The following is a 26,594-nucleotide window of genomic DNA, read 5'->3' as shown; positions in this document are numbered from 1 at the left end:
ATTTATTGACTTTGATGTCTGCAAAAAAGTTTGTAAAAATCAGGTGAATCACATGAGTGACCCATTCTATGACCATAATGGGAAGGCTCCATTACAGTTGTAGTTTGAAGACTACCTGTATTAAATCTACTTTTATTATTACAGTTCATCTCAAAGTCAGCCAGATATTTAGATTTGATTTGGCCTTCCATCGAGTCCTTCCCAAGGACCTGAGATAGACAAATGTTGTTTGGTATTGTTACTATTAGTGGAGATGGGTAACTGCCTCTAAGTGGATTTTCCTCTCTTAAAAATGTTACTTGTGCTCATTCAAGAAATGGGTTTCCCTTCTCATTCAACAAATTATATTTTCCTTTTCGTATGACAGGTTTCCGAAATGGAGTTTGCCACAATATTCCTCAGTGTTTGTAACACTACTAGCAATTGGTTTAATAAATCTCTTCCGGGATCTCTGCTGGAAAAAAGATCAGATATGTTTTCTTTGAAAAAGGAACTTGAGGTTTGTGTTTTGGAATTGCACTATATCTCGATTTTATATAGAACATTGTGATTTGTAGCTTCCTTTTTATTTTAACAGTCGTTCCAATTTTCTTTTCCTAGCCATTTTTATATCGGCAATCCTTACTGAAAAGATGCATAAATAAACATGCATTTAATGCATGAATTTTTGTAGTGTATAATGTGAAGTGAACCAGCATCTCTGTTGAATATCTAGCGGCTAGATTCTAGCCTATCAGAGAGGCATCTGTCGCCAGTTGCAATACTTTTCTCAGTTCTTTACAAGTCTGCAGAGTGTTACTTCAGAAAAATTAGAGGGCACAGAAAAGACGAGACCAAAGTTGAAAAGTAATCTAATTTATCCTAGAAATGATGAACATTGTTTTCATAATTACTTCCCTGAAGTCATAATAGGATCTCAAATTGTAGTTTCCTTCAGGTTTGAAGATGGAATTTAACCTGACATTACATTTTAGGTTTCCAATTGTTTCTCCTTTTATTATAGTTAACTGATGAGTCATACCTTAAAAAGCATGTATTATTTTCTAATAGATGATGAAGCATTCTAGCATTAAACTTACATGTTTCCATTTGAGTGAAATAAATACTCTCATTCCTACTTCTGCTTTAAACAATTTTTCATTTGTGGCTTTAAAATGTAAAATAATGTTTTCTTTGTAGGCATGGGATCACTTTTTGAAAATAAAGTTTCCTAATAGCAGTACTTCTGAACATTGGAAAGAATTTTTGATTTCAATTTTGAAAAGCAGAATTAAACAGGTATGTAGATATATAGTGTTATATGAATGAGATATTAATTTGTTTTTACTAATTAATTGAGATGTAGATGTGCATAACCTATTTGAAGTGTATGGAAAGCTTTTATGTAATAGTTTTGTGACATGTGTCTTCATTTATTGTAATTAAACCAAGTTAGTCTGATCACTATCATATCTGGCAAAACTGCTTGGAGTTTCTAGCATCAGCAAAATAAGATTTGGGACAAGAATGAATCACTACAGTAATATAAACTTACCATTTGTTTTGAGCTGATGTGTGGTTGTACAGGTTGTTGCTCGATGTATTCTCTGTTCAGCAGTAAATGGTTAAAGTATGGCTTGGCACAACTACACAATTCAAGCCAATAGTTGGCTTTGCTTCTACAATCATCTTTCTTAACCTGGTTTCCTCCAGATGTCTGATGACTATAATTCTCAGGCATTACTGGGCTCTTTAATAGTTAATATGTCTGTAAGAGTCTCTAAATTACCTGAACCAAGTCTCTTATTATACTCTTTCTTGTCAGAGACTTGTTTTGGGAAGAAAATGCATTCTTGGTATGCTTTATTGAGATCTGATGAGAGTGCTGCATTCCTGGGTTTCAGGTCCTTCCCCAGCAGGATGAAGGATATCAAATCTTGGAGAGATTTTGCCTGTTGCTAAGGGCACTCTACCAGAGATAATGGGATATAAATACCTATATGTAAAGTTGGTTGAGGGGACAACTTGAGTATCTTTCTAGTGCCATGATGGCGAACCTCTAGCACGTGTGCCACAGGTGGCACGCGGAGCCCTCTCTGCAGGCACGCGAGCCGTTGCCCAGCACGCGCGCCTCCTGCTGACCAGCTGATTTTTGCATTTTCCTGCAGGCGGGAGATGCACACACATATCTTTCTCCTCACTTTCTGCAGCCTGTGCCTTCCCAGATCACGGGAAGTCTCCAATACCACTCTGAGAACAAATCAAGGGGTTCACAGAGGGCATCTGTCATGGTGGCTGATGCACTAGAACAGTGATGACTAACCTTTTTTTCCTCGAAAGCACACACGTGCCCACACCCATAATGCAATGCCCCTCCTACGCGCCCCACCCCTTGAACATCCACATGTGACAATCCCCACACACATGCTCCCCTCACCCCACACGCATGTATGCGCAACCACCGCCCCCGCTCACCCCACGGATGCGCCCGCAACATCCCCCCTTTTGGCCTCATATTCCAAAACAGTGCTGGGGGGTGGGAAAGCCTCCCATCCCAAAACAGCACTGGGGAGGGGGGGGGAAAGCCTCCTATCCCACAACAGTGGTGAGAGGGGGGAAAGCCTCTTTGAGAAGGGAGGATTTCCCCCCTCCCCAGTGCTGTTTTGCAAAGGGAGGCTTCTCAAAAAAATGGTGAGGCGGTGGGGGGAAAGCCTCCCTTCTCAAAGGAGTGCTGAGAGGGGAAAATGCCTTGCAATTCAAAACAGTGCTGGGGGGGAATCTCCGGAGTTTTAGCGACTTCAATCTCCATACTCTCTGGATTGGTTGAAATAGGCTCGGGAGTTCATGGTCTCTTTGGCAATCATGGACATGTCCCAAATAGCCTCTGGTACAACTCATAAGTGGCAAGTTTAGATCTCAGTTTCATATCTGAGCAGATAGTTGGTGACTTGTCTATGCAGAACAGCGGTTTCAGTTCGAATGAAGCACCTGACATAAACAAGTATGGCATTTCTTCCAAACAACTACCATATTTTTCAGAGTATAACACGCACCTTTTCCCTCAAAAAAGAAGGTGAAAATCTGGGTGCATCTTATACACTGAATACAGCATTTTTGGCCTCCCGAAACCCCTTTGCAAAAATGGCCATGCATAGCCTTTAGGAGGCTTCCAGAGTGCTCCTGGGGGCTGGGAAGGGCAGAAATGAGTGAGAAATGGGCCGGGTTTTGTTCATTTTTGCCCCCCCCAGCCCCCAGGAGTACTCTATAAGCCTCCTAAAGGTTATGCATGCCCTTTGTTGACCAAAAATGGGGCTGTTTTTGTGAAAAATGGGCCGTTTTTGGGAGGTGTACAGAGTGCAAAAACTTTTTAAAATTTGCCTCTTCCAAATCTTATACTATGCATCTAATACTCCGAAAAATGTGGTAATTTCCTCCCCCTTTCCATGAGCTTAGGCCTGTGGTGGCGAACCTTTTTTTTACGGCGTGCCAGAATTGCGTTCACGCTCGCTACTGCACCCTCCCGCGTGCCCACTCAATTCCCCACCCAACTGCGCATGCGCACATCACACAGACACACACACACACACACACACACACACACACACACAGCATGCACCCCTCCCCCATGCTCCGGAGGCTTTTCTGAAGCCTGGAGAGGGCAAAAATGGCCTCCCCCGCCCTTCTAGATGCCCTCTGGAAGCCAGAAACAGATCCTTTGGTGGCGTTTTTTGTCCTCTCCAGCCTCCGGAGGCTTTCCTGAAGCCCGGCTCCTCTTCCTTCCTCAGCTGTTGGAAGAGCGCTGCGCCTGTTTCATTCTCTTTGGGAGCCGCCATGCTTGCCCCGGCGCGAGACTAGCGCTACCGGGGAGAAATCAGCAGGAGGGGGAGAAGAACACAAACTTCTGCTAGGGATGCCTTCTCCCCCACCTCTCCCCCTGATCACTCCCTGGCAGTGCTTGCCTCACGCGGCAGCAAAGTGTGTGCGTGTGTGTAACGGGGGCTTGCTGGGGGCTCATTTCCCTTACTGCTCATCGCGGCTTGCTCCCTCGCCACTTTCAGCTAAGCAGGGCAGGCGGGGTGTGGGCTGCAACCAACAGGGAGGGGGTGGTAATGCTCCGTCGTGCCGGGGCGGCAGCGGCAAAAAGTACGGGAAGCGAATGCCAGCCAGCATCCCTGCCTTCTTCCTCCAAGAGCCGCTTCTTTGCCAGCCTCTCAGCTGATCGGTCCCAGCCAGCTCCCCCGTTATACACACGCACACTTTGCTGCCCCCCCTCGTCCCTGGCGGCTATCACAATGCCGCTTCTGGCTGGTGTGGGAGTGGCTGCAGGGGCCGGCTGGCCGCTCCTGCCCTTCCCTTTGTGGCTGCTGCTGCTTTTCTGAGATGCCCGAGCTGGCCAAGCCCTTCGGACTGCAAATGAGCCATGGGCTGAAGGGCGAGGGCCACGCATGAAGCCCACTCGGGCGGGGAGGGAGGGAAACCCGGACCACAGCTCTGCTCTACTAAGCGATGGCCGGGATCCCCTCTCCACATCTTTTGGCACGTGCGGCCCTTGCTCTTCCTGTTGGTGTTTTTTGTGTGCGCATGTGCACCAGGAACCAGATCACCAAACGGCCAATACGCATGTGCACACTGAAAACAAGATCATTTTCCTGGCGTGCATATGCGCACCGGGTGGCTCTTCTGTTTTCTGGCACGCCAATGCACGTAAAGACCAGCTGGCTGCTGCGCCCGAACCCGGAAGAGCAACTGGTGATGGCTCCACGTGCCAGGAGAAATGGCTCTGCGTGCCACTTCTGGCACGCGTGCCATAGGTTCACCATCACGGGCTTAGGCAATGGAGATCTACAAATGTTTCTTTGTTGCCCCCTTGAAATCCAGTCAGTTCATACCTTCTAGGCTTTAAGGAATTATTAAACATTAAATTGTTAAGAGGACTAGATTTAAAGATGTTACCATCAATTTTATTTCTTTAAAAAAATTTTTATTTGTGGCTTAATGTTTGGGAACTGCTTAATTATTATATAATTTTAATTGTACGATGGACATTTTGTGGGGGTATGTGATTGTAACCCTCTGAGATTCTCTCAAGTATGCCATTTAAAAATAAATAAATTAAGTGACTATAAATGCACAATTATTGTAGAAAGACTATTGCAAAAAAATAATAGTATATGGTGCCCTATGTCCTATTTCCATCCTGAACAAGGAGAACATTTTATATATTTTGAAAAATAATTTATTATGTTTGGGTCTTATTGCCATAATCACAAATTCTTCTTTTCTATGTCTCCACTTTGGAGACTATAAATATTTTGTAATACCAAATTGTGCTTTGCTTTGATGTTTTCTAATTAGGAAGGAGCAATCGAAAAGATTAAAATCTACTGTAGTCACTATGAGGAAATTCAAAAATTCAATCCTGTGATTTTGCAAGTATTTGAAAGTTGTGCCCTTGAAGCTATTGATTCAGCATCCCAGGTAATTTTTTTTGTAATACCAGGTGATTTATCTAATATCTAATCTTTCAGTAAATAACAATGGTTGTTATGCTTCAGATAGTCACAGATTAAAGCAATGTAACTTCCAGACATATGCCATCCTCTCCTTCCAAGTCGGCTGATAAGTGCATTGTATACCAGTGATAGTGAACCTTTTTTGTCTCGGGTGTCAAAAGCATGCTTGCGCGCTATCACTTGTGTGCCCACCCCCATAATTTAATGCCCCCTGTGCCGTGACCCCTGCGCATACACGTATGACCCCTCTGCTGCTCCGTGCATGCGTCCATGGCTTTCTTGGAGTCTGGGGAGAGTGAAAAGGCCCCCCATCCCCTGGAGGCCCTCCAGAGGCTGGAAACAGCCCGTTTTCTGACTTCTGGTAGGCCCAGTAGGTCTGTTTTTCACCCTCCCCAGGCTCCAGAGGCTTTCTAGGATCCTGGGGAGGGTGAAAAATGGCCCAACACACAAACCGGAAGTTTAGGAATGAACTTCTGGTTTGCTCCTTGGACCGTTTTTCTCCCTCCGGAGGCTTCAGGAGGCTTCCCTAAAGCCTCCAGAGAGTGAAAAAAAGCCCAACGCATAAACCAGAAATCTGTTCCTGAACTTCTGCTTTGCGCATTGGACAGTTTTTTGCCCTCTGGAGGCTTCAGAAGGTTTCCCTCAAGGGAGGGCGAAAAACAGCCCAATGTGCAAATCGGAAGTCCGTTCCCGAATGTCTTCATGGAAGCCTCCGGAGGGCGAAAAATGGCCAATAATCAAAGCCAAAAATCAGCTGCCCAGTGTCACATGCATCCTGGAGTTGATAGAGCCATGCCTCCCATGCCCTCAGAAATGGCTCTGCGTGCCACAGGTTAGACATCTATACATTTTAGCAGGCAGGACACAGAGAGCACTATGTTGCTTTGCAAGAGCATCTCAAGATTGTAGCTGAATGTTCCTTATACTTCTGCGTACAGCCCAAAATACATCAAAACCTGACCTGTATTGTGTCTTTTCCATATTTATATAGTTTAAAATTTTTAGCATGGATTTTTAAAAATATCCTGTTACTGTAACACACCATAGAACTGTAGTTTCATGTTTTTCCATTCATTAAATTAGATTTTTTTAGTATAAATTACCTCTATTTATAGATAATATATACTAAACTGCTGATTTATTCTGTTGATTGAGTTTTTTCATATTTCCCATTGAGCATGGATGGTCTTTGTCGCACACTCTTTTTTGTTCCAGAATTGATTCTCACTCTTATTACGAATAGGAACTTACATTCATGCTGCAACTGTCATAAGTGTGGAAAATGATCATGTCGGGTTTTTCTCAGCGCCTTTGTAACTTCAAATGGTCACTAAACAAAACATTGCAAATCAAGGACTAGCTGTATAAGACCCTGCATTTCCATGGACTGGTGATTATCCCTATTGTAAGAGCAGTATCTATCCCAGCAAGTAGAAGAAAAATTCATATGGAAGGAAAAATACATTCTCCTGTGCGCTGCTTGGAGAATGCAAGCATGGGTTAACTTTGTCCGTTTTCCCAGAGACTGAGTTAGAAAGGACCACGCCACCTCTGCTTGACAGAGCTCAGTTTTTTAACTCAGTCCAGCCTAGAGAGACGCACATAATTTTTCTCCAGCTCAGTCTAAACAAAAGTTATCCATAGCTTGGATTCTCCAGTTTTTATTGTTTTATTATTTTATATTAATTTGTTCTCAGTTCAAAACCTTTGGCTTCAGGTCTTTCAAATACTTTCCTTGGCTGCAGGCGAATGCGCTGGTTTCCCCCGGCCCACCGGCTACAACCGCCACCACCAAATAGATTTTAAAAGAAAGTTTTTAGTTTTTCTTTAGGGCCAAGGAACTCGGCAGCCCGGAGATACTACCCGATCTCTCGGGCTAGCTTCCCAAAGCCACAATTTTTCTTTTCGGCCCTTTTTAGGCACTTCAAAAGTCTCAGTGGTTTATTTTGGGCACCAGGAGAGCTGGTACGCTGCTCTCACGCCGTTTTAATCATTTGAAGCTTGTACTTTCCTTTTTCGGCACCAGGAGAGCTGGTTCGCCGCTCTCGCACCATTTTGGATAATTTGAAAGTTGCAATGGTTATTTTTGGTGCCAGGCGGGGCAGTACACCACTCTCACACCAGTTTGGAGCTTGCTTAGCTGCAGTGAGGTTGGAAAGCCGGGAGTTCGTCACCAGGGCATTTGCAGTGCTCTGGTCACTTAATCGTGTTTCAGGCCAGATTATTTGCTGTGGCTTCGGCTCCTTTCAGGTTTTTTGGACTTCTTGCAGCCCTGCCTGGCAGCGCCTGCCCATTTGCGCCTTGCTGAGGGGCGCTATCACAGTGAGTGCACGGACCTTCTGCACTTCAGAGGCCTGTTTCTTTACCCCTCATTCTCAAGCCTTCTTTGGGGTTTCTTACCCAATAGCCAAGCAGGCTTCATTCTATCATTCTATCTCTGGCAGCAGCACTGGGGCAGATCTCTCCCCCAGGCTACAGCCACTCATAGAGGCATCTAGTGCCAGGGTGAGCAGACCCACCATGAGGGACACTTCTTGCAGATCTAGGGCCAGCAGCTCTGTGGTTCAGTCCACATCTGCAGCTGCTGACTGAGATGCCAAGAGGAGACAGGGCATTGGAGAAGCAATTTTCCAAGGCTAACAGGAGGGCAGAGGCCAACAGATCCCCACCAGCATTGGCATTGGAGACTCTCTCCTCATTCACAGCCTGGTTCTCCTGCCACTCTAGAGGCGACCCAAACCTGGCCCCTGACATCACCCTTATGTAGGGCCTTTCAGCAAAGGAAGTTGGACTGGGGTCCACGCTCCCATCTTACTTATCAATGGTAGGCCTAGCACCCAGCCCAGTGACCAGGTGCTCAGTATCATTCCGACAGCAGTGGGGCTTCGCCCTGAGGAGGGCCAACCTCTGAGTCTTCCTCTGGAGATTTGTGCATTAATTTCTGCAGCTATCTCCCAGTGGGTTGAATCGGAATTACAGTGAAGGGGTCAATCTTCTATGCCACTAGGCACGGCCAGGGCCTTTTCAGCACATATACAGTATCCTCCTTCGCTACTTCCCTCCCTCCACAGTGAGGATTTGCTTGCGGGAGAAGACAATCTAGGTCAGTGATGGTGAACCTTTTTTGGCTCGCGTGCCACAAGTGGGGGGAGCGCAGGGGGATCGTGTGCGGATGTGCCGCACCCATAATGCAACGCGTGACCCCCCCAGTGCGCATGCGCGCACAACGCGCGACCCCCCCCATTTTTACATGCTTTTTTCGCCCTCCCCAGGCTCCAGGGGCTTTATAGGAGCCTGGGGAGTGTGAAAAGAGCCTCCCCCGACCCCCCAGAGGCCCTCCGGAGGCTTCAGGGACCGTCCGGAGGCTTCTCTGAAGCCTTCGGAGCGCTTAAAACCACCCTCCAAGCAAACCGGAAGTGACTTCTGGGTTGCTCGGAGGGTCGTTTCAAGCGCTCCGAAGGCGTCAGGGAAGCCTCCGGACGGTCCCTGAAGCCTTCGGAACGCTTAAAACCACCCTCTGAGCAACCCGGAAGTGACTTCCGGGTTGCTCGGAGGGTGGTTTTAAGCGCTCTGAAGGTGTCAGGGAAGCCTCCGGACGGTCCCTGAAGCCTTCGGAACGCTTAAAACCTCCCTCCGAGCAACCCGGAAGTCACTTCCGGTTTGCTCGGAGAGTGGTTTTAAGCGCTCCGAAGGCATCAGGGAAGCCTCCGGACGGTCCTTGAAGCCTCCGGGGGGGGGCGGGGGAGGCTCTTTTCGCCCTCCCCAGGCTCCTATAAGGCGAAAAATAGCTTTTAAAAAGGTGAACTCAGCTGGCCAGCGCGCGCATGCGCTCTGGCCAGCTGACAGAGCAGTGCCTCGCGTGCCCTGACAAATGGCTCGTGGCACGCGTGCCATAGGTTCGCCATCACTGATCTAGGTGAACAGGAATTGTTGGAAGATCAGGGGCTCATGCCTGATAGACCTGTTTTCTCTGGACTCTTCTGGCCCACCTTGTTTAAGTCTCTTTTATACAAGGCCAAGACCACGGCCAATATGGGAGGTACTGCTATCCCAGCTGAGACTTCGTTGGGCTTGGATTTGACAGAATGCCTCTTTTCGGAACAAGTCCCTGAACAGGAGGTTATACCATTCCCAAAGCTGTTCCTGGACATCATCCAGAGACAGTGGACCCAGCCTGTTTCCATCCATCCCCCTAGCAAAGGCTGACTGGAAACTTTACAGCTCTGGTCTGGACCTGGAGAGACTCCTGCAGATACCGACTGTAGATCCTCAAGTAGCCTCCCTGGCTTCATCTGCTATTGTACCATCTGATGTATCGGAGGGGCTAAAGGCGGAAGACTGCAAGGCAGAGATGACACTCAGCAAGACACATCAGAGGGCTGCCTTGGCACTTAGAGCGGCTACAGTTGCGTCCTTTTTTAATAGGACTTTCCTGGTTTGGCTTAGACCAGTGATGGCAAACCTTTTTCTTATGGCATGCCAAAATTGCGTGTGCAGCAGAGACTGAAAATCAGTTGGCTAGCGGGAGGTGAATGCGCATGCAGAGTGGAGCTGAGCTGGGTGACTGCTCCCATGCCTACAGAGAGGACTCCGCGTGCCACTGTGGAACACATGTCATAGGTTCGCCATCATGGCTCTAGAGTTTCTTATCAGCCCCCCGAGACATTTCATTAGATGCCCCGTCCCCAGGTGCCAGGTCAAAAAGTGCCTCATGGACACTGAGATCCAACATCTGTTGGACATTCTCACTATTGGGCTGGTTCCATCTGGGCAGGAGGGACTAGGATTTTATTCAATCCTCTTTCTGGTCCTGAAAAGCTCGGGGGTGGGGTGGAGAGCCATTCTAGATTTTAAAAAGCTCAACATCCATTTGGCATACAAGCGCTTCAAAATGCAGTCCCTACAATCCATCCTGGGCTGCATCTGTCAAGGTGACCTGCTGATTTCGTGCATCAAAGAGACTTACCTTCATGTACCCATCCATCCGTCTCACAGAAGGTTCCTGAGATTTCACTTTATAGGGCGCCACTTCCCGTACATGGCCCTGCAGTTCAGCCCCCAGGACCTTCACGAAGCTGCTGGCAGTTGTCGCGTCTTACCTCAGATCATTGCCGATACAGGGTTACCTCGATAACATCTTGATCCAATCATCGTCCCCCACTCAGGCAAGTCAAAATCTTCACACCACAATACAGGTCCTTCAGCAACATGGATTTTCTGTGAACCTGCAAAAGAGCCATCTGCAGCTGTCTACCAGTCTAGTGCACCTGGGGGCGATGATAAATACAGAGGCCTGCGAGGTTTACTTCTCTCAGGAGTGGTGCTACAGCATCTGGTCATTGGTAAGTCAACTTCAATCCCTTGGCGGTCCTTTCCCAGCTCCTGGAGAAAACGATTTCCTGTTTAGACATTGTTCCCTGAGCGCGACTGCACGCACGGGCCCTGCAATGGTTTCTCCTTCCATACCAGAGGGCCGGCAGTAGCAGCTCCAACACCAGAGTTTGGGTATTTCCAAAGGTGCTCCGATCATTGCTCTGGTGGAGATCTCCTGCTCTTCAAATGAGGTGTCTGTTCAGGGAGTCGGACTGCATCACAGTGACATCCGATGTCAGTATCTTTGGGTGTGGCATCCATACTCAGACTCAGGTGGCTCAGGGACGCTGGAGCCCATAGGAGCTATTGAACAACATACACTGGTTGGACCTCCGCCCCCCCCCCCCAACCCTTTGATGTTTTCAGGAACTAGTGACTGGGTGCTACGTCTTGATCTTCACCGAAAATGTGGCCACAAAGGCTCATATCAATCGCCAGGGCGGCACCCACTCCAGGTCCCTCATGCTAGAGGCAGAACAACTAGGCAGAGTTGCACACCCTCTCCATCAGGGCAAAGCACACCTCTGGAATTGTGAATGTGCAGGCAGGTTGGTTGAGCAGAGCCACGATGGACTATGTAGAGTGGTGTGTCCACCCAGATCTGTTCCAGGAGCTGTCCCACAGGTTTGGATATCTGCCTGTAGACTTGTTCGCTCAGCCGACCAACATTCATCTTCATCAAGTTTCTGGTACTGGGGGCAGAAGTTGGAAGCTGGAGTTTTTGAAATAATGTATCTCTTATTTTCTTTCTCTTTGTTTTCACTGACTTTGTAGCAGAAGGGTTTGTAACTTGTTTATACAAACTGATAAAGAGCCAAGGGCACAAATTGTTTTTACAGGTGCCTGTGAGAACTATTTTGCCAGGGGAGAGAAGGGGGGAAAAAACAAAACAAAACAGAACCCTTCTCTTTTGAAGAGCACACAAAAAAAAGTGTGCTTAAATCAACCTAAAATTAAATAATAGAAGAGGCTTGGAAGGCTAGAGTGGCAGTGGCTATTAGCTTTCCCCCCCCTTTCTTTCTTCCTTTTTGGAAACATGGATCAATAGTCAGATGAGGAAACTTTAAAATTTCAAAATATTTTGGCTGGAATTCAAAATTTGTTGGAAGGATATGGGAGAATTGAGAAGAAGTTGGAAAAACTAGTATTCCTCACAGCAAAAGATGAAGGGGTTGGAGCCCCAAAAACTAAAGGGGAGAATGAAGATATAGAAGATAAAGACAAGACAACAGATGAATTTATTAATGGAGCAAATGTGGGTGAAAGTGGAATGAAGGGAACATGGAAGAGGGATGTCGACAAATTGGAGCGCTACCCAGATTTCAAGATACAGAAGAAGAAAATAGGGTAATGATGATGGATTTAAAAAGAGAAACTCTTTCAGAAACACAATTGATAAAAAACAAACTAACTTTAAAAATAATTGGTGGGCAACAAGATTACCTGAGAGATCCTTCAAGCAACAAAGTGTGGAGAGAAATCTATAAAAACCTTATAAAGGAGATAAAAAGAAGACTGATAGCACAACTGGCAAGATAGATAAGACTGTTTTGTTACTGAAAAGATACAGATTGACAATGAAAGTTGATAATAAAAAATTAGTTACTTTTGGTTGAGCAATAAGTAGGAATTTAGTAATTTTTAGATTGTTTTAGATTGTTATTCAATGTTTATTTGTTAACAATTAAATGACTATAATTAACAATAATGGAATGATAATGAATATAACTTAATGATATATACTATGTACTCTTAAACTAGTAAAAGAAATCTGGATATAGATTGCAAATTGCGATCTGGGAAAAAGACCTATAAATTTTACTAACAAATTTCTATTTAGGTTTTGTCATAAAGGTGTAATTTTTTTTTTGATTTGATGAGAGGAGTTGGGATATAAATAGTAAATGAATTTTAGCTAATTATAATAACAACAAGGAAATGTTAATGGATATTGTTTAATAATACATATATGCTCTGGTATTGGTAAAAGCAACTTGGATATAAATTCTAAACAGCGAATTGGGGGGGAAAACCAAAAAAACGGGGGGGGGGGCTTAGAAACATTATTAATTGATTTTTACTCAGAATATGTTATAAAAGTGTCATGTGATTGGAGGATTTTTGAAATAGCTAACAAATGCCATTATGTGGTCGTGTTTTTAAGTATGAATAAGTTCAGGCAGAAGCATGTTCAAATAATTGTAGTCAAATGAGAATTCCGACCAGAAGCAATGTGTGTTGACAGGGGGGCAGAGGTCGACCCTGAGGCCACTCACTTGTGGGGTGCCACAGGGGTCGGTCCTCTCGCCTCTCCTGTTCAACACATATGTGAAGCCGCTGGGTGAGATCATCCGTGGTTTTGGGGTTGAGTACCACCTGTACGCTGATGATACTCAGCTGTACATTTCAACCCCAAACCACCCCAACGAGGCTGTCGAAGTGATGTCCCGGTGTTTGGAAGCCATCGGGGTCTGGATGGGGGACAACAGACTCAAGCTCAACCCCTCCAAGACTGAGTGGCTGTGGCTACTGGCACCTCGGTTCAGCCAGCTGATCCCATCGCTGGCCATAGGGGGCGAACAATTGCCCCCTGTGGAACGGGCGCGCAATTTGGGCGTCCTCCTTGATGCCCGGCTGTCAATGGATGACCATGTGGCAGCCGTGGCAAGGGGGGCGTTCCACCAGGTTCGCCTGGTGCGCCAATTGCGCCCCCTACTGGACCGGGATGCCCTGCGCACGGTCACTCATGCGCTAGTGACGTCCCGCCTGGACTACTGCAACGCTCTCTACATGGGGCTGCTCTTGGGACGCGCCCAGAGACTGCAGTTAGTTCAGAACGCAGCCGCGCGGGCTGTGATGGGGAGTACTAGGTACTCCCACGTAACACCTCTCCTGCGCGAGCTGCACTGGCTGCCTGTGGTTTTTCGGGTGCGTTTCAAGGTTCTGATTACCATCTTTAAAGCGCTCCATGGCACAGGACCTAGTTACTTGCGGGATCGCATCCTCCCACACACATCCCTGCGGCCAATTTGCTCACACAGGGAGGGGCTTCTCCTGGTGCCGTCCACTAGGCAATGCCAACTGGCGACACCAAGGAGTAGGGCCTTCTCTGTGATGGGCCCAACCCTCTGGAATGACTCCCCCCCCCCGACATCAGAACCACTACTGACCTCCACTCCTTCCGGCAAAAATTGAAGACTCACCTGTTCCGATTAGCGGGCCTGGCATAACTACAACTGTTACCTCCTGGTAGACGTACTATTAACTGGTTATTTTAGGGGTATTGTTTTAATTTAATTTGTGTGTGTCTTAGGGGTTTTAAAATTATATTTATATATACTGGCTAACTGTACAGTTCTTTTTAATCCTATTTTAACCTCCTCCATATTTAACTGTACATATTTAATTCTTCTATTTATTGTATTTTGATATTCTTTGCATGGACTGTACACCGCCCCGAGTCCCTTTTGGGAGAGGGGATGGTCTAGAAGCACAGTAAATAAATAAATAAATAAATAAATAAATAGTAAAATACATAAAGATTTTTGATTCAAAGTGTATACTCTAATATGAACTACAAGTAATGAGTATGGAAGAAATGCACGAAAGTTATCTGTAACCAATCGACACGCTTTCTACAAGATGTATTGAAGGATGATTCTTTGTGTGTGTGTTTTTGTTCAATTAAAATAAAAAAAATCTTTTTTTAAAAAAGGAAAGTGACTCCTGCCACCGTGGGTTGATGGTTGAAGGCTTGCATAGCCAAGGCCTATAAAATCCAGGCCAGACCATTGCCCAGGTGTATCATGGCCCACTCCACCAGGAGTGCTGCCACAACCGCTGCTTGGGTGATGCAAGCTTCAGTTGAAAAAATTTGCAGGGTGGCAACGTGGTCCTCCCTGTCGCCCTTTGTCAGGCATTATAAACTGGATATTTTTGCCTCGGCTGAGGCATCCTTGGGGCGGCGGATGCTGCAGAGGGTTCATTCAGACTCCGGGACCCTGGAGCAATTTACTTCCCGCCCTTGAGACACTATGGTTGGGCATATCCCATGCTTGGATTGTCCAAGCAGCGCATAGGAGAAAGACCGTCGGTTTACCTGAACTTTGTGTGCTACGGGAGAATCCAACCCCACCCTTGTGACCAGTCCGGTCCAGGGTCAGAACACAACTTACCATCAGAGTTTCCATCTCAACAGGATTTACCTTCAGATTTCCATCTCTTGGACCGGCTGCTCTGTCGAGCAGAGGAGGCATGGTCAAGTCCTTTTTTTCCTAACTCAGTCTCTGGGCAAATGGAAAAAGTTAATCTATGCTTGAATTCTCCCTCAGCACATATAGAACGACCATTCAGGTAAGTTAACAGTGTTTTCTGGTGGGGAAATCCCATTACATGATAAACTGAATTTTGTGACAATCTTGATAGAGCTGCAGAATCATTGTATCATACATTGAATTTATTACTGCCTAATACTACATTCTTTTTTTCTATGCCTTTTCTAGAAACAACAGAATCTGCTTGAGTTGATGTCTAAATATGATCTGAAGAAGCTGGGTAAAATTATGTCTGCTGCCATTATAAAATCCTGGCCAAAGGATGATTCAGGAACACCTTCGAAAGATTTTCAAAGTATACTAAAGCATCTGTTTGAATGGCAGGAGAGCAAATATATATTCACTTTCAATCGTATGTAAATCATTTACAAAATCATTTTTATAGTCTGAGGGAATAGTTAAATGGTCAAAGTAGCTACATAACAGGAAATAGCTACATAATATGGAATAATGCAGGAGTTGTATTGGATATTTCATACATTCAGATATTTGATACATGTATATTGTATGAAATCATGATAAAATAGTAATCTGCTTCATGAATGTTCATTGATATTTTGACTGAAAGAAAACATACTATTTTTTTAAAAATTCCCCTTTGGCAAAAATAATAGAGTTACATCTGTGTACAGGGCTAAAAATGAGAAATAGGAATGTAAGTCAGATAGGAAAGTAAGAATTCTTGACTTTATGGCTGTGATTGAACCCAAAATCACAGTCATACACTGACGTGGTTGTAATGCGCATTTCTACATGACCTAACCCAGCCTAATGACTGCACCCTGGCTTTTCCAGGTGTGATTGTTAAGTGCACAGTAGGAGGCTGACACTTTCCCTCCATGCACAGAAGGGAACTACAGCCCTGGGCTGTGGCGAAGCATCCAGATATTCGTGATCCCAGCTTTTTCTCCAGCCCAGGGACTTCATTCTCCTCCTCCATGCTGGAAGACACTTCACCCCACATGGGGCAAAATCAATCTTGTCAGGCAGCATTTTTGTTGTTAAAGAGGTTGGGTGAAAATGGATGGGTTTTTTTTCCCCTTCTTTGGTATCTCCCTTTCTTTGCTCAAAAAAGGAGCAAAAACTGCTTGCCAGTGAGACTCAACTCTCTACAGCAAGCAGCATTTTTGCTGCCCCTTTAAGAGCAGAACTCCTCTGACAGAGAAATTTGAATGTTTTTGCTGTCAAGGAGGCTGGCTGAAAAACAGTCCTTTTTTTCAGCAAGCCCCTTGAAAAGAGCACAGGCACAGGGTTTCCAGGGGTTGCTAGCAGGGAGGACTGCAAATGGTGATCACACTTGCAGGGTGCTTGGCGACTCGTCATAAGCTCCCAGATTGCAGCCATGTGTCCATTATTGTAGTCATGTGATCATGGGGCCTTCATTGGCTGTAGGTTTGGTCACAGATCGTAAGTACTTATAGCGCTGTTATAATTTCAAATGGTTGCTAAACTAATTATCGTAAATCAAGGACTACCTGTAAGTCATTTTGCATGGAATTGTTTTCAGGTGACAAGAAGAAAGCTAACTTGAGCAATTTAATGCCCCCAAATCTTATATATATATATTATTTTAATATATTTAATAGGTGGAGAAGTAAGCCAATTTACTGATGAAGCTCGATCGTTAATGACCCTTGCTGAAGATATGTTTCAAACTGCTGCTAATGAACTTGTAACAGGCCATCTTCTGATTAAGCATTTGGATCTAATTATAAAACATAAGAAACAATTCATAAGTAAGTCTCTTTTACTTATACAAATGGAGAGAGGGATAAATTGTATAAATGTAGTTTAATTACGTACTTAATTGGGTGTTATGAATCATAGATAACCAGGACAATAAAAAAATACATAGTTTGTTTTTACTGTCATCTTAGAGTAGACAGTACTGCACTTTAACCTCTGCACCATGGTGGTGCAGTGGTTAGAATGCAGTACTGCAGGCTACTTTTGCTGACTGTCAATTGCTAGCATTTTTGCAGTTTGGCCCTGATCGGCTCAAGGTTGACTTAGCCTTCCATCCTTCCGAAGTTGGTAAAATGAAGGGTCAGATTGTTGGGGGCAATATGCTGACTCTGTAAACCGCTCAGAGGGTGCTGGAAAGCACTGTGAAGCAGTATCTACCGTATTTTTCGGAGTATAATACACACCTTCCCCCGCCCGCCCTAAAAAAGTGTGAAAATGTTGGTGCGTCTTATACACCGAAAAGAGCCATTTTTGGCCTCCCGAAGCCCCACCCCGCATCCAATTTTTGCGAAAAATGGGTGAAAAATGGAGGCGTTTTTGCCTGCCCCCAGCCCCCAAGCAGCACTCTGCAGGCTTTAGCAGGGCTGGGGGAAGGCAAAAATGCCTCAATTTTTGTGAAAATGGCCCATTTTCCACCCATTTTTCACAAACGGGGGCATTTTAGCCTTCCCCCAGTACTGCTAAAGCCTGCAGATTGCTCCTGCAGGCCGGGAAGGACAAAAACCTTTTTTCTTACTTATCTCTTTGAAATTTTGGTGCGTCTTATACTCCGGTGCGTCTTATAGTCTGAAAAATACGGTAAGTCTACATGCTATTGCTAGAGCAGAGTTCTCCAACTTTTGCGGCTTTGCAGACCAGCAGGATAGATGATGGTTCTGTATGAACGGCCAGCGAACATGCTAAGAGGCCTTGTGTGGTGGTCTAGCAGTGGAGGCACTCCATAAAGAGGTGCATTTGGCTCCCGTTCAGTACTTAGGAAGATAGTAAGCTCTTCTTTATTAGCTATTTTAATTATTGACTTTACCTTAAGTTTTTTATTTTAATTAAATTTTTGTTATGTTTTCTACTTTCCATTTTTGTTGGTCTTGTAAATCAGGGAGTGTTAGCATAAGCCCAATGTTTAATGTTTATTTAATAATCCATTAAATAAATAATTGGAGTTGTTCTGCTTTTCTCGAACTGTTAAGTGAATTGTAGTACTATTATCCTTGCAGATGTGATAAAATATAAGGGGGTTGAGAAAGTACGGAGGAATGTTAGAAATAAAGAACCTAGAGATAAGGTTTCATTAATACAGGTAGTCTTCCACTTAGTATCACAATTGAGTCCAACATTTCTATTTTGTTAACATTTGTTAAGTGATCCAAAGGTGCTTTTTCAAGAGGCAACTGGAGTCTTTTGCTTTTTCTTTGAAGACGTTTCACTTCTCATTCAGGAAGCTTCTTCAGCTGAAGGGAAGCTTCTTGGAAACCAAAAAACTCCAGTTGCCTCTTGAAAAAGCACCTTAGGGACAACCGTGTCCTGAACGCCGGAGAAGCTCCATAGGCATTTTGTTAAGTGAATTTTGCTCCATTTTATGACCTTCCTTGCCACAATTTTTAAGTGAATCGCTGCAGATATTAAGTTAGTAACACGGTTGTTAAGTGACTTCCTTATTGACTTTGCTTGTCAGAAGGTCATAAAAGGGGATCACATGACCCTGTGACAGTGCAACTGTCATAAATATGAGTTGCCAAATGACTGAATTTTAATCATATGACCATGGGGATGTTGCAATGGTTGTAAATGTGAAAAATGGTCATGATTACCTTTTTCCAGTGCCATTGTAACTGAACAGTCACTAAATGAACTGTAAGTCAAGGACTACTTGTAGTTTGTTTATTTGCACTTCAGCTCAGGCTACAAAATGGAGTTGGGAGGATTCACTTTGTGCTTTCAGACTTCTGTCTAATCCTCCCTCCCTCCCTTTGAGGAGAGTGACTGATTAGCTATATTAGCTACTGAGCCATGGAGGCACAGTGGTTAGAATGCAGCACTGCAAGCTACTTCTGTTGACTGCCGACTGCCTGCAGTTTGATTCTTACCGGTTCAAGGTTGATTCAACCTTCCATCCTTCTGTGTTTTGTAAAATGAGAACCCGGATCGTTGGGGACAATATTCTGACTCTAAACTCCTTAGAGAGGGCTGAAAAACACTGTGAAGCGGTATATAAGTCTAAGTGCTATTGCTATTGCATATTAGTTTGTTATATTAGAGTGGCTCTACTTTCATTTCAGAAATATTATTCTTGTACCCCTTACTATACTGTATGTATGTTCTGTTCCTTGGGGCCTTTAGTTGATTCCCATTTTTAAAAAAATTATGAAAACACTAAATGTATGGGAAAATTGGAACAGGAAATGGTCTAGGTATGAAATGGCCTTAGATTGACCTAGTCTAGAAAAAAAGACATATTACTCCAATGCCCCCTAGAATCTTCTTCCAAAGAATACTAAACTTTACACATTGTGAGCATTGTGACATTTTAGAATTTCAGGATTATTGCTATTGTGATTTTATGGTACACCTGTTTATCTGTTGTCTAAATGGGTTTAATGTTTTATATTGTTTAAATATTTTTGACCATGCACTGTCTGACGAATCCTTTAATCTTCTAGTGCAATGTATGTATGCATGTATATATGTATGTATAAAATTCCCAATTTTGATTACAGAATGCACGGAACAATCACTCCCAAAGGAATTACTGGAAGGACTGAAATTAGAAAAAGTTGTAGATCTGAGACTACAGGAAGTATTGCATATCAAGAGGGAGCAAATATATTTGGGAGTCCTCTTGGATATGTTGAGGAAGGTTCAGTGCTACCTAAAAGGTATATTTTTAAAAATGACAATCATTTTAAAATCAGTGTTTATAGTTTCTTCTGCAAATTGTTATCTGATACTTCTTTGCCATTATTGTTAATATCCTCCTAAAATAGAGCTTGAATATATGGAAGGCTGAATGGGAAAGTAACTGAAAATTCTAACATGAGAGAAATGGAATAATAATGCAGATATGAAAAGACAAACTCTTTAGATTGGTGCTCTAAAATAAATCTTTGGGTAGGTTATATCAAATGCTTAAATGAACTGAAAATTAATATGGTCCAATCTATATTTTTTCCTCTTTTTAAAGTGGATTTAACTGAAGTGGAACAAAAGCACAGCAGAACTCTGGCAGAGAAAACTTTGGATGATGTTGTGAAAGTGAGAGGACCCACTTCATGCAGTGATGATAGAATAGAGACCTATCTCCATTTGAGTGAAGTACTGAAATCTGTATCTAAAAGTCTCTATGATTATAAAGATAGCCACATTTTCCTGCATTGCTGGGAGCAGGAAGCCAAGATGCTGAGGGAAAACATGGAGAATTCAGGCACCGAAGAAACTCTAGATATAGAGGATGTGTTTGATTGTGTATTTGAACCTTGTTTTAAGGAGTTCCAAAGGATTTATGACAGCTTGAAATTGGGAGACCTCACATTTGCTGAAGTGAATGTTCTCTTCAAAGATTTTAATAATGATTATGAAGCACTCAGAAGTGATTTCAAAATTATGTGCAAACTGCAGCCTCAAGATAATAGAGAATGGATAGATAAACGGATCCAGCAGATACAACAGTACCATGAACTGGGTTTGGCACTGGACTCTGCTAAAGTTATTGACAAAGTCAAGGACGTTTTGAAACTTTATGGTGATTTCAGTGTCCTGCAACAATTGCTGAACTTAGTAAGTACATCTCTTTAACATGCCATTCAAAAGACAGTCCAGTAACCTAAGAAATTTTGGCAAGTTTCAGTCTCATAAAATTATAAAAGTGTGGTATAAATAGTGGCTACATATTTCCACTTCCCTTGAGCTATTGGAAATTACAAACCTCTGCTGTATTCCTACATTTCCTAAAAGGAGTGATATTTGGGGGAGGGGGGTCAGTTCTGTGAATCTCTTAACACCAGAGGGACAAAAAAACCAGAAATCTGTGGAACAAAGGGAGGGGGAATTTGGGTGTTCTTAACATGCAATATTTTTATTCCATGTAATTTATTCTTCAGACAACTGAATTCCAGGCCTTCCAAGAAGAAAAGCTTTCTTCTATGAGCTCTTCATTGATGGATGCTAAGAAACTGCTGCAAGATATTACTGAAGAACGTCGCCTGTGCCTTGAAGAGCTGGCAATTAGGAAGGAGTTTGTTAACTGGGTCAAAGAGGCTTTGGAAGGTAGAACTGATATATCTCTGTTGTTTCCCCAACGAAAGCTTTAACTGTACTTTATGTTGGATCGAGCTGTTGTATTCTCCGCTCTTGTTTATCAAATTGGAATCTGCAAGAAGACATGTGGACAGAGAAAACATAGTTTAATGGAAGTTTTATTTATCTTTTCGAATATTTTCTTCCTCTTTTCTCTATCTGGTACATTATATTACTTCTAGGCTTTCCTCCCTTGGATTCTTCATTTGCATGTACAATGAGGAACATCTTCTTGAATGTGTATTTCCTTTGCCTACTGTTGTCTATCCAGAGCTAAAGCATGAATTAAACCTTGACAAATAGAACATCTGGATGCATGATCATGTGTAATCAAATAAATTCAAATATATGCTGTTAAGAATAAATACTGTAGGAAAAGGTAAAAGTTAAGGAAATGTTTCCCCTTCAGATTCCTGTGTAGGAGGAGAGCAGTGTGAGGCAAATACACCTATAGCTTAGTGATCCTTGACCCACCAGAATGAGAAACTGGCCTTTAAAGAAGGAGCTAGACTACCTTAGTTTCATTGAGGACTCAAATACAGAAGTATTGTATCACAAGGCTGAAAGAATGGAAAGAGAAGGTGAAGAGTGAACAGAGCAAAGACCAGAAGTTTAGGAGGGTATAATGGAGAACAAGAGGCCATCAGCGATGGCAGCAGCAGCAACAATAGAAAGATCAATGTTGGGAGTGGGGCACATAGACATTAAATGATGTGGTGATGACAGGATTATTACAGGAGCCAGCAGCAGATTAATATTGGGTGGTAGCTACTGGACAAGGGGAACATTGATGACGTAGACAGCTGAGGAAACTGAGAAGATGCCAACATGAGCTCAAGATATTGGCATCCAGGCTGCATAAAGCACCAGCCATTGGAGCCTGAGATGATGTGAGATATACCCCAGAGAATCCCAGGGTCCGGTAACAATCAGATAGGCCAGTATGTATAATGTAGTAACCTAGGAAAAAAGTCTGCCCACATTTCAAATCATCTATCCAGCCACAAAGCCAAGAACCTACTCTCAAACTAAAGTCCAACTGCAGCAATACGATATTAACTGGGCATGCAGAGAACTGTGTTCTGAGTTGGCTGATCTGAATAAAGCTAATGGAGGGTTATTATATATTGAAGACATAGAAGAAAGCTGGAACTAAGACATAGGATAAACTAAGATAAAGGCCATAATTACATGAATGCTAGGAAAGACTCACTCTGAATCAAAGCGAAAGTTATAGTTTACTTGTCTGTAAAATGCTAATAATAAAAATATCCTATTCATGGAATCTACTGCATATTGCTTTATTCCTGAGGGCCCACATCCCCACATGGGAAAAATGTGCTCATTAACCTACAACACATGGGAAAAATGTGCTCATTAATATTTGAGGGTGAAAAATGAGTAGTAATATCAGCAGCATAATGAATATGGCTGGCACCAAGTGCGACTTAATATTGTAGGATCACAGGAGATTGAGTAGCTACAACAGTTTTCTTAGTACTAGTCATCCCCCTGGAACTAGTATGCAGGTAAGATAACTCCACATCACTCTTAAGGATCTCTTGGTAATAGAAGAATTTGTGTGCAAGTGGACAACTTGCTACTGCTCCTGTACATTGATAAATAAAGACTTTGAAGGGGCCAGTCTGTTTTCTAGGATTTCAGCCATAGCTGCAAGGGCTATTTTTGTGGGATCAACAGGCAAAAGCTCCCAGGAATTACTACCCAGGGTGGTTTTGTTTTGGAGGCATGTAGAAGAGTCTGACTTCGTTAAGCATGGAAGAAAGGAGTGACAGGAATAGGCTACTCCTTGCCAGTCTAATACACCGCATCGTGACCCTCCGCTGGTGCTTTAGGCAGCCACATCCTGGATGCCAATATCTTGAGCTCATGTTGGCATCTGACTCTCTGTTCAGCTGGTAATGGATACACTCTAGCTTTAGGCCAACTCAGCACTGATTTGTTCTCCTTCAGTGGATAAGGATGTGGTCAAGTATTTTTGATCTTTCTGACTTCTCTATATTCCAAAACTATTTCTCAGAATTAATTAAGCAGTAAAGGGTTCGTACAGTATATTTAAAATAACTGAAAACATAGTATTGAGAGGCCTTTTTCAGTAGTTGATCTTGTCAATTTTCATGCTTGTAAAGAATTAAGGAAGGTGACCTGAGATGAGCTTGTTCTCTGTCTTGTTGGCTCTTCATGTATCCTTGTATTCATGCAGACACCAAAGCAAAATAGTTTGTGCTTTGCCTTAAAAATAGAGAGGAAAAGGCAAGGTTCAGTTGGATTCCCTTAAGAAAACTCGCAAGGAAGAAGTAGAGGCTGCAGATGAGCTAGTATCAGTATCAGACCACTTTACTACTATAGTGATGGGTTAAAACACCATCAGAGAGGATACTGGGGAAAAGAATTTGAATAATGGGGGAGCTGGCTGGCAGGTAAAGATGCTATGATGGCTAAAATGGCTATTGAACTGTGACTTATTGGCTTCAGGTTGGTTAATAAGCTTGAAATGGACTGAAGGAGATGGGGAATGTGCTAGGCAACCCTGGGATATGCCTCAGAATGAAGATAAATGAAATAAAATGATACCTGCTAGGGAATAACCAGCCAGTCATCTGTCATTTCATCAGCCTGAAAGTGAATGGGACATAGTAAACCCTGGGAATTTGTGCCTGCTAATCAATTTAGGGAGCCCTTTTCTTGAACCTAGAGGGGTATAAAAGAGTAGAAATGAGTAATCATAAGCTGGGTGAGGTAGATGTTCATCACCCTCAAGCTTCTTATGAAAGTGAGGAGCAGCTGCCTTTTAATTTTTTTTAATATGGCAGAAAAGTAGTTATAGGGCTGTAATGCTGCTCCAATTGAAATTTATTCAATTCAATTAAATCAAGCTAAAATGTAAATTTAAGACATAAATAATGATTCAAAATAAGAGCAGAGAAAAAAACCAAACCCCTACATTAATTCAACTCAAATCGCAATCACACTTGTTTTCCATTACTTTTTTATTTAAATCCAAAACTTGCTATTTTATCTAATTTAATCATAATGATAAAGCTTCAGGATCATTTGCCTTGCTTTATGTGGGAAAAAAAATCTAATGTTTTAGGGAACTTTGGAATGTTCTATTTCTCCTCTACAATGCCCCAACAATTTTATATTATTGTATTTTTTGGAGTATTAGATGCATCCTTTCCCTCAAAAAAGAGGCTTAAAATCTGGGTGCGTCTTATACACTGAATACAGCATTTTTTGCCTCCCGAAACTCCGCCCCCTTCACCAAAATGGCTGTGCAGAGCCTGTAGGAGGCTTTCAGAGAGCTCCTGGAGGCTGGAGAGGACAGAAATGAGAAAAAACAGACCTTTTTTGCTCAATTTTGCCCCTCCACCCACCCCCCAGGAGCACTCTACAAGCCTCCTAAAGGCTATTCATGCCCCCCCCCCCTTTTTTTTGAAAAGGCCCATTTTTGCGAAAAACGGGTTCTTTTTTGGGAAGTTTGCAAAGTGCAATAACTTTTTCAAAAAAATTGCCTCTTCAAAATCTTGGTGCTTCTTATACTCCGTTATGTCTTATACTCCAAAAAATATGGTAGTTAATTATCTTTTTGGAAGCAAAACCATTTAAAGTTCAGAGGACTAATTTCTGAAAATTGTTGAATCACATCTGGAACAAAGTAGCCAGCGTAGAATGGAAGGTTTCCAGTATTTTTCAGAATGCCGTGTTTTCACATCTCTATTTATCATGATTGCACTGCATGAATTTTTGTATTTTTTTAAAAAAAAGCAATTATACTGTAAGCCATCCTAGAAAGCCCTGCAATATATCCAGGGAAGCCTTTCATAGAACATAAATTTCCTTTTACCTCATTGAGTGCTTTCTTCCTTTCCATTAGACAAAAATGAGCTGAAAGTGTTTGTGGAGCTGGCTTCAATATCTGCAGGAGAGAATGACATGGATGTGGACCGTGTAGCTTGTTTCCATGATGCTGTGTTTGGCTACTCCTCCCTGCTGTATGATTTAAAGCGAGAGGCAGGATTTAAGGAATTCATGAAGTGTTTGAAGAATATATGGAAAGCTCTGGAAAGTGATTGTAACCTCCCCACGAAGCTGGTAATTACTGCAGCAGCCTTGTATCTTTCCATTACTCCCCTTTAAATGACTGCATTTGATTAAGATGATTTATGCTTATAGCATATTAATATATTAATATATTTAAAACGTTCTTTGAACCTGAATGTCTACAGATGCTCTGTATTCAAAAAGAAACGTGGTTATGCTTTGCCACACGAAGTACAGTTTGCATACAATATTATGTCAATTGGTAATTTTAACTTGGGTAAAATATGTTTGAAAGCCCAGAAGACAGTGGGGTAGAAATTTTAGAATGTCCTGCATGACTTAGGAAAGATACAGGCTAATGGGAATATTCCTTGTCATATCTTCTCCCTGCAGCGTGATTCTGCAAGATACTTGGATTGGTTGAAAACTATTAAAGAGAGTCATGGCTCTGTGGAGTTGTCATCTATATCCCTGGCAACCAGCATCAATGAGAAAGGAATTTATAGAATTAAGGCCCCAAAAGAAGGACAGAAGGTGAGACATTGCTTAAAAATGATTCCCAAGCATGTCTATTTTTTTCTTCTTTTCTGCTAATTTCCACAAAACTAATTTTAAATGTTCTTTATGCATTTAATTTGTTTGCCTCTACTGCTGAACCAACTCTTGGTAGTTGTAAAATAAAATAAGGGTTAAACACTGAAATACAGTAAAATACGAAAAAGATATTATTGTATTAAATAGCCTGCTTGTAATGAAAAGGCATTAGCAAAAAAAAGTGGTACTTGTGCAATTTTCACCACCACTAACATTTAAAATTGCATTTCAACTATATTACAGTCACTTTTAATGATACTTGCTAATAAATTGCTTTCTTTATGAATGTCTGATGTTTACTGAATTAATACTGAATTAAATGGGCAGTCTTCATTATGTATGTATGTATGTATGTATGTATGTATGTATATTTATATTTTTATATACATACATGCATGCATGCATGCATGCATGCATACATACATACATACATACATACATAATTCATTTATTTATTTATTTATTTATGTTTTGTTATAAGGTTTGCCTGGACACTATTCTGAATCTGACAATCAAAGAAAGTCATGGGGACCAAGAGAAGACTCGGCACTATTCTCTGGAAGAGCTTCAAGAACTAATGAATAAGTTGATGCTGATGTCCGGAAAAGAAGAACAAAATGCACAAGTGGAGAAATTTTCTGAAGTAAGCTTCCTGTTGTTTTTCCTCCATATTCCAAATTATTGTAATTGAAATGCATGT

The 26,594-nt window shown here is 42.7% G+C and overlaps 1 protein-coding gene and 1 long non-coding RNA gene across 4 annotated transcripts in view; one reads left to right on the top strand and one right to left on the bottom strand.

Annotated features, from left to right (window-relative positions):
• RNF213 (ring finger protein 213) overlaps nt 1-26,594 on the top strand; it is a 128,498-nt gene that overhangs the window by 28,643 nt on the left and 73,261 nt on the right. For all 3 annotated transcript variants that reach the window (XM_081936989.1, XM_081936988.1, XM_081936987.1), the window contains 11 exons: nt 368-499; nt 1,180-1,278; nt 5,335-5,457; nt 15,368-15,551; nt 16,786-16,935; nt 19,660-19,818; nt 20,124-20,716; nt 21,040-21,205; nt 25,134-25,351; nt 25,694-25,834; nt 26,376-26,537. In XM_081936989.1, the coding sequence (XP_081793115.1) occupies nt 368-499; nt 1,180-1,278; nt 5,335-5,457; nt 15,368-15,551; nt 16,786-16,935; nt 19,660-19,818; nt 20,124-20,716; nt 21,040-21,205; nt 25,134-25,351; nt 25,694-25,834; nt 26,376-26,537 (2,127 nt within the window). The remainder of the gene's footprint in view (nt 1-367; nt 500-1,179; nt 1,279-5,334; nt 5,458-15,367; nt 15,552-16,785; nt 16,936-19,659; nt 19,819-20,123; nt 20,717-21,039; nt 21,206-25,133; nt 25,352-25,693; nt 25,835-26,375; nt 26,538-26,594) is intronic.
• LOC309383927 lies at nt 21,183-25,241 on the bottom strand. The gene is made up of 3 exons (XR_014173943.1): nt 25,104-25,241; nt 23,831-23,947; nt 21,183-21,308 (listed from the first exon to the last, which is right to left on the bottom strand). It is a non-coding gene; the product is annotated as an uncharacterized lncRNA (long non-coding RNA).

This window comes from Natrix helvetica, assembly GCF_964273705.1.
Source record: "Natrix helvetica genome assembly, chromosome: 1".
NCBI lineage: Eukaryota > Metazoa > Chordata > Lepidosauria > Squamata > Natricidae > Natrix > Natrix helvetica.
The sequence above is the reverse complement of the archived record's forward strand: the minus strand, read 5'-3'. Positions and strand labels throughout refer to the sequence as shown.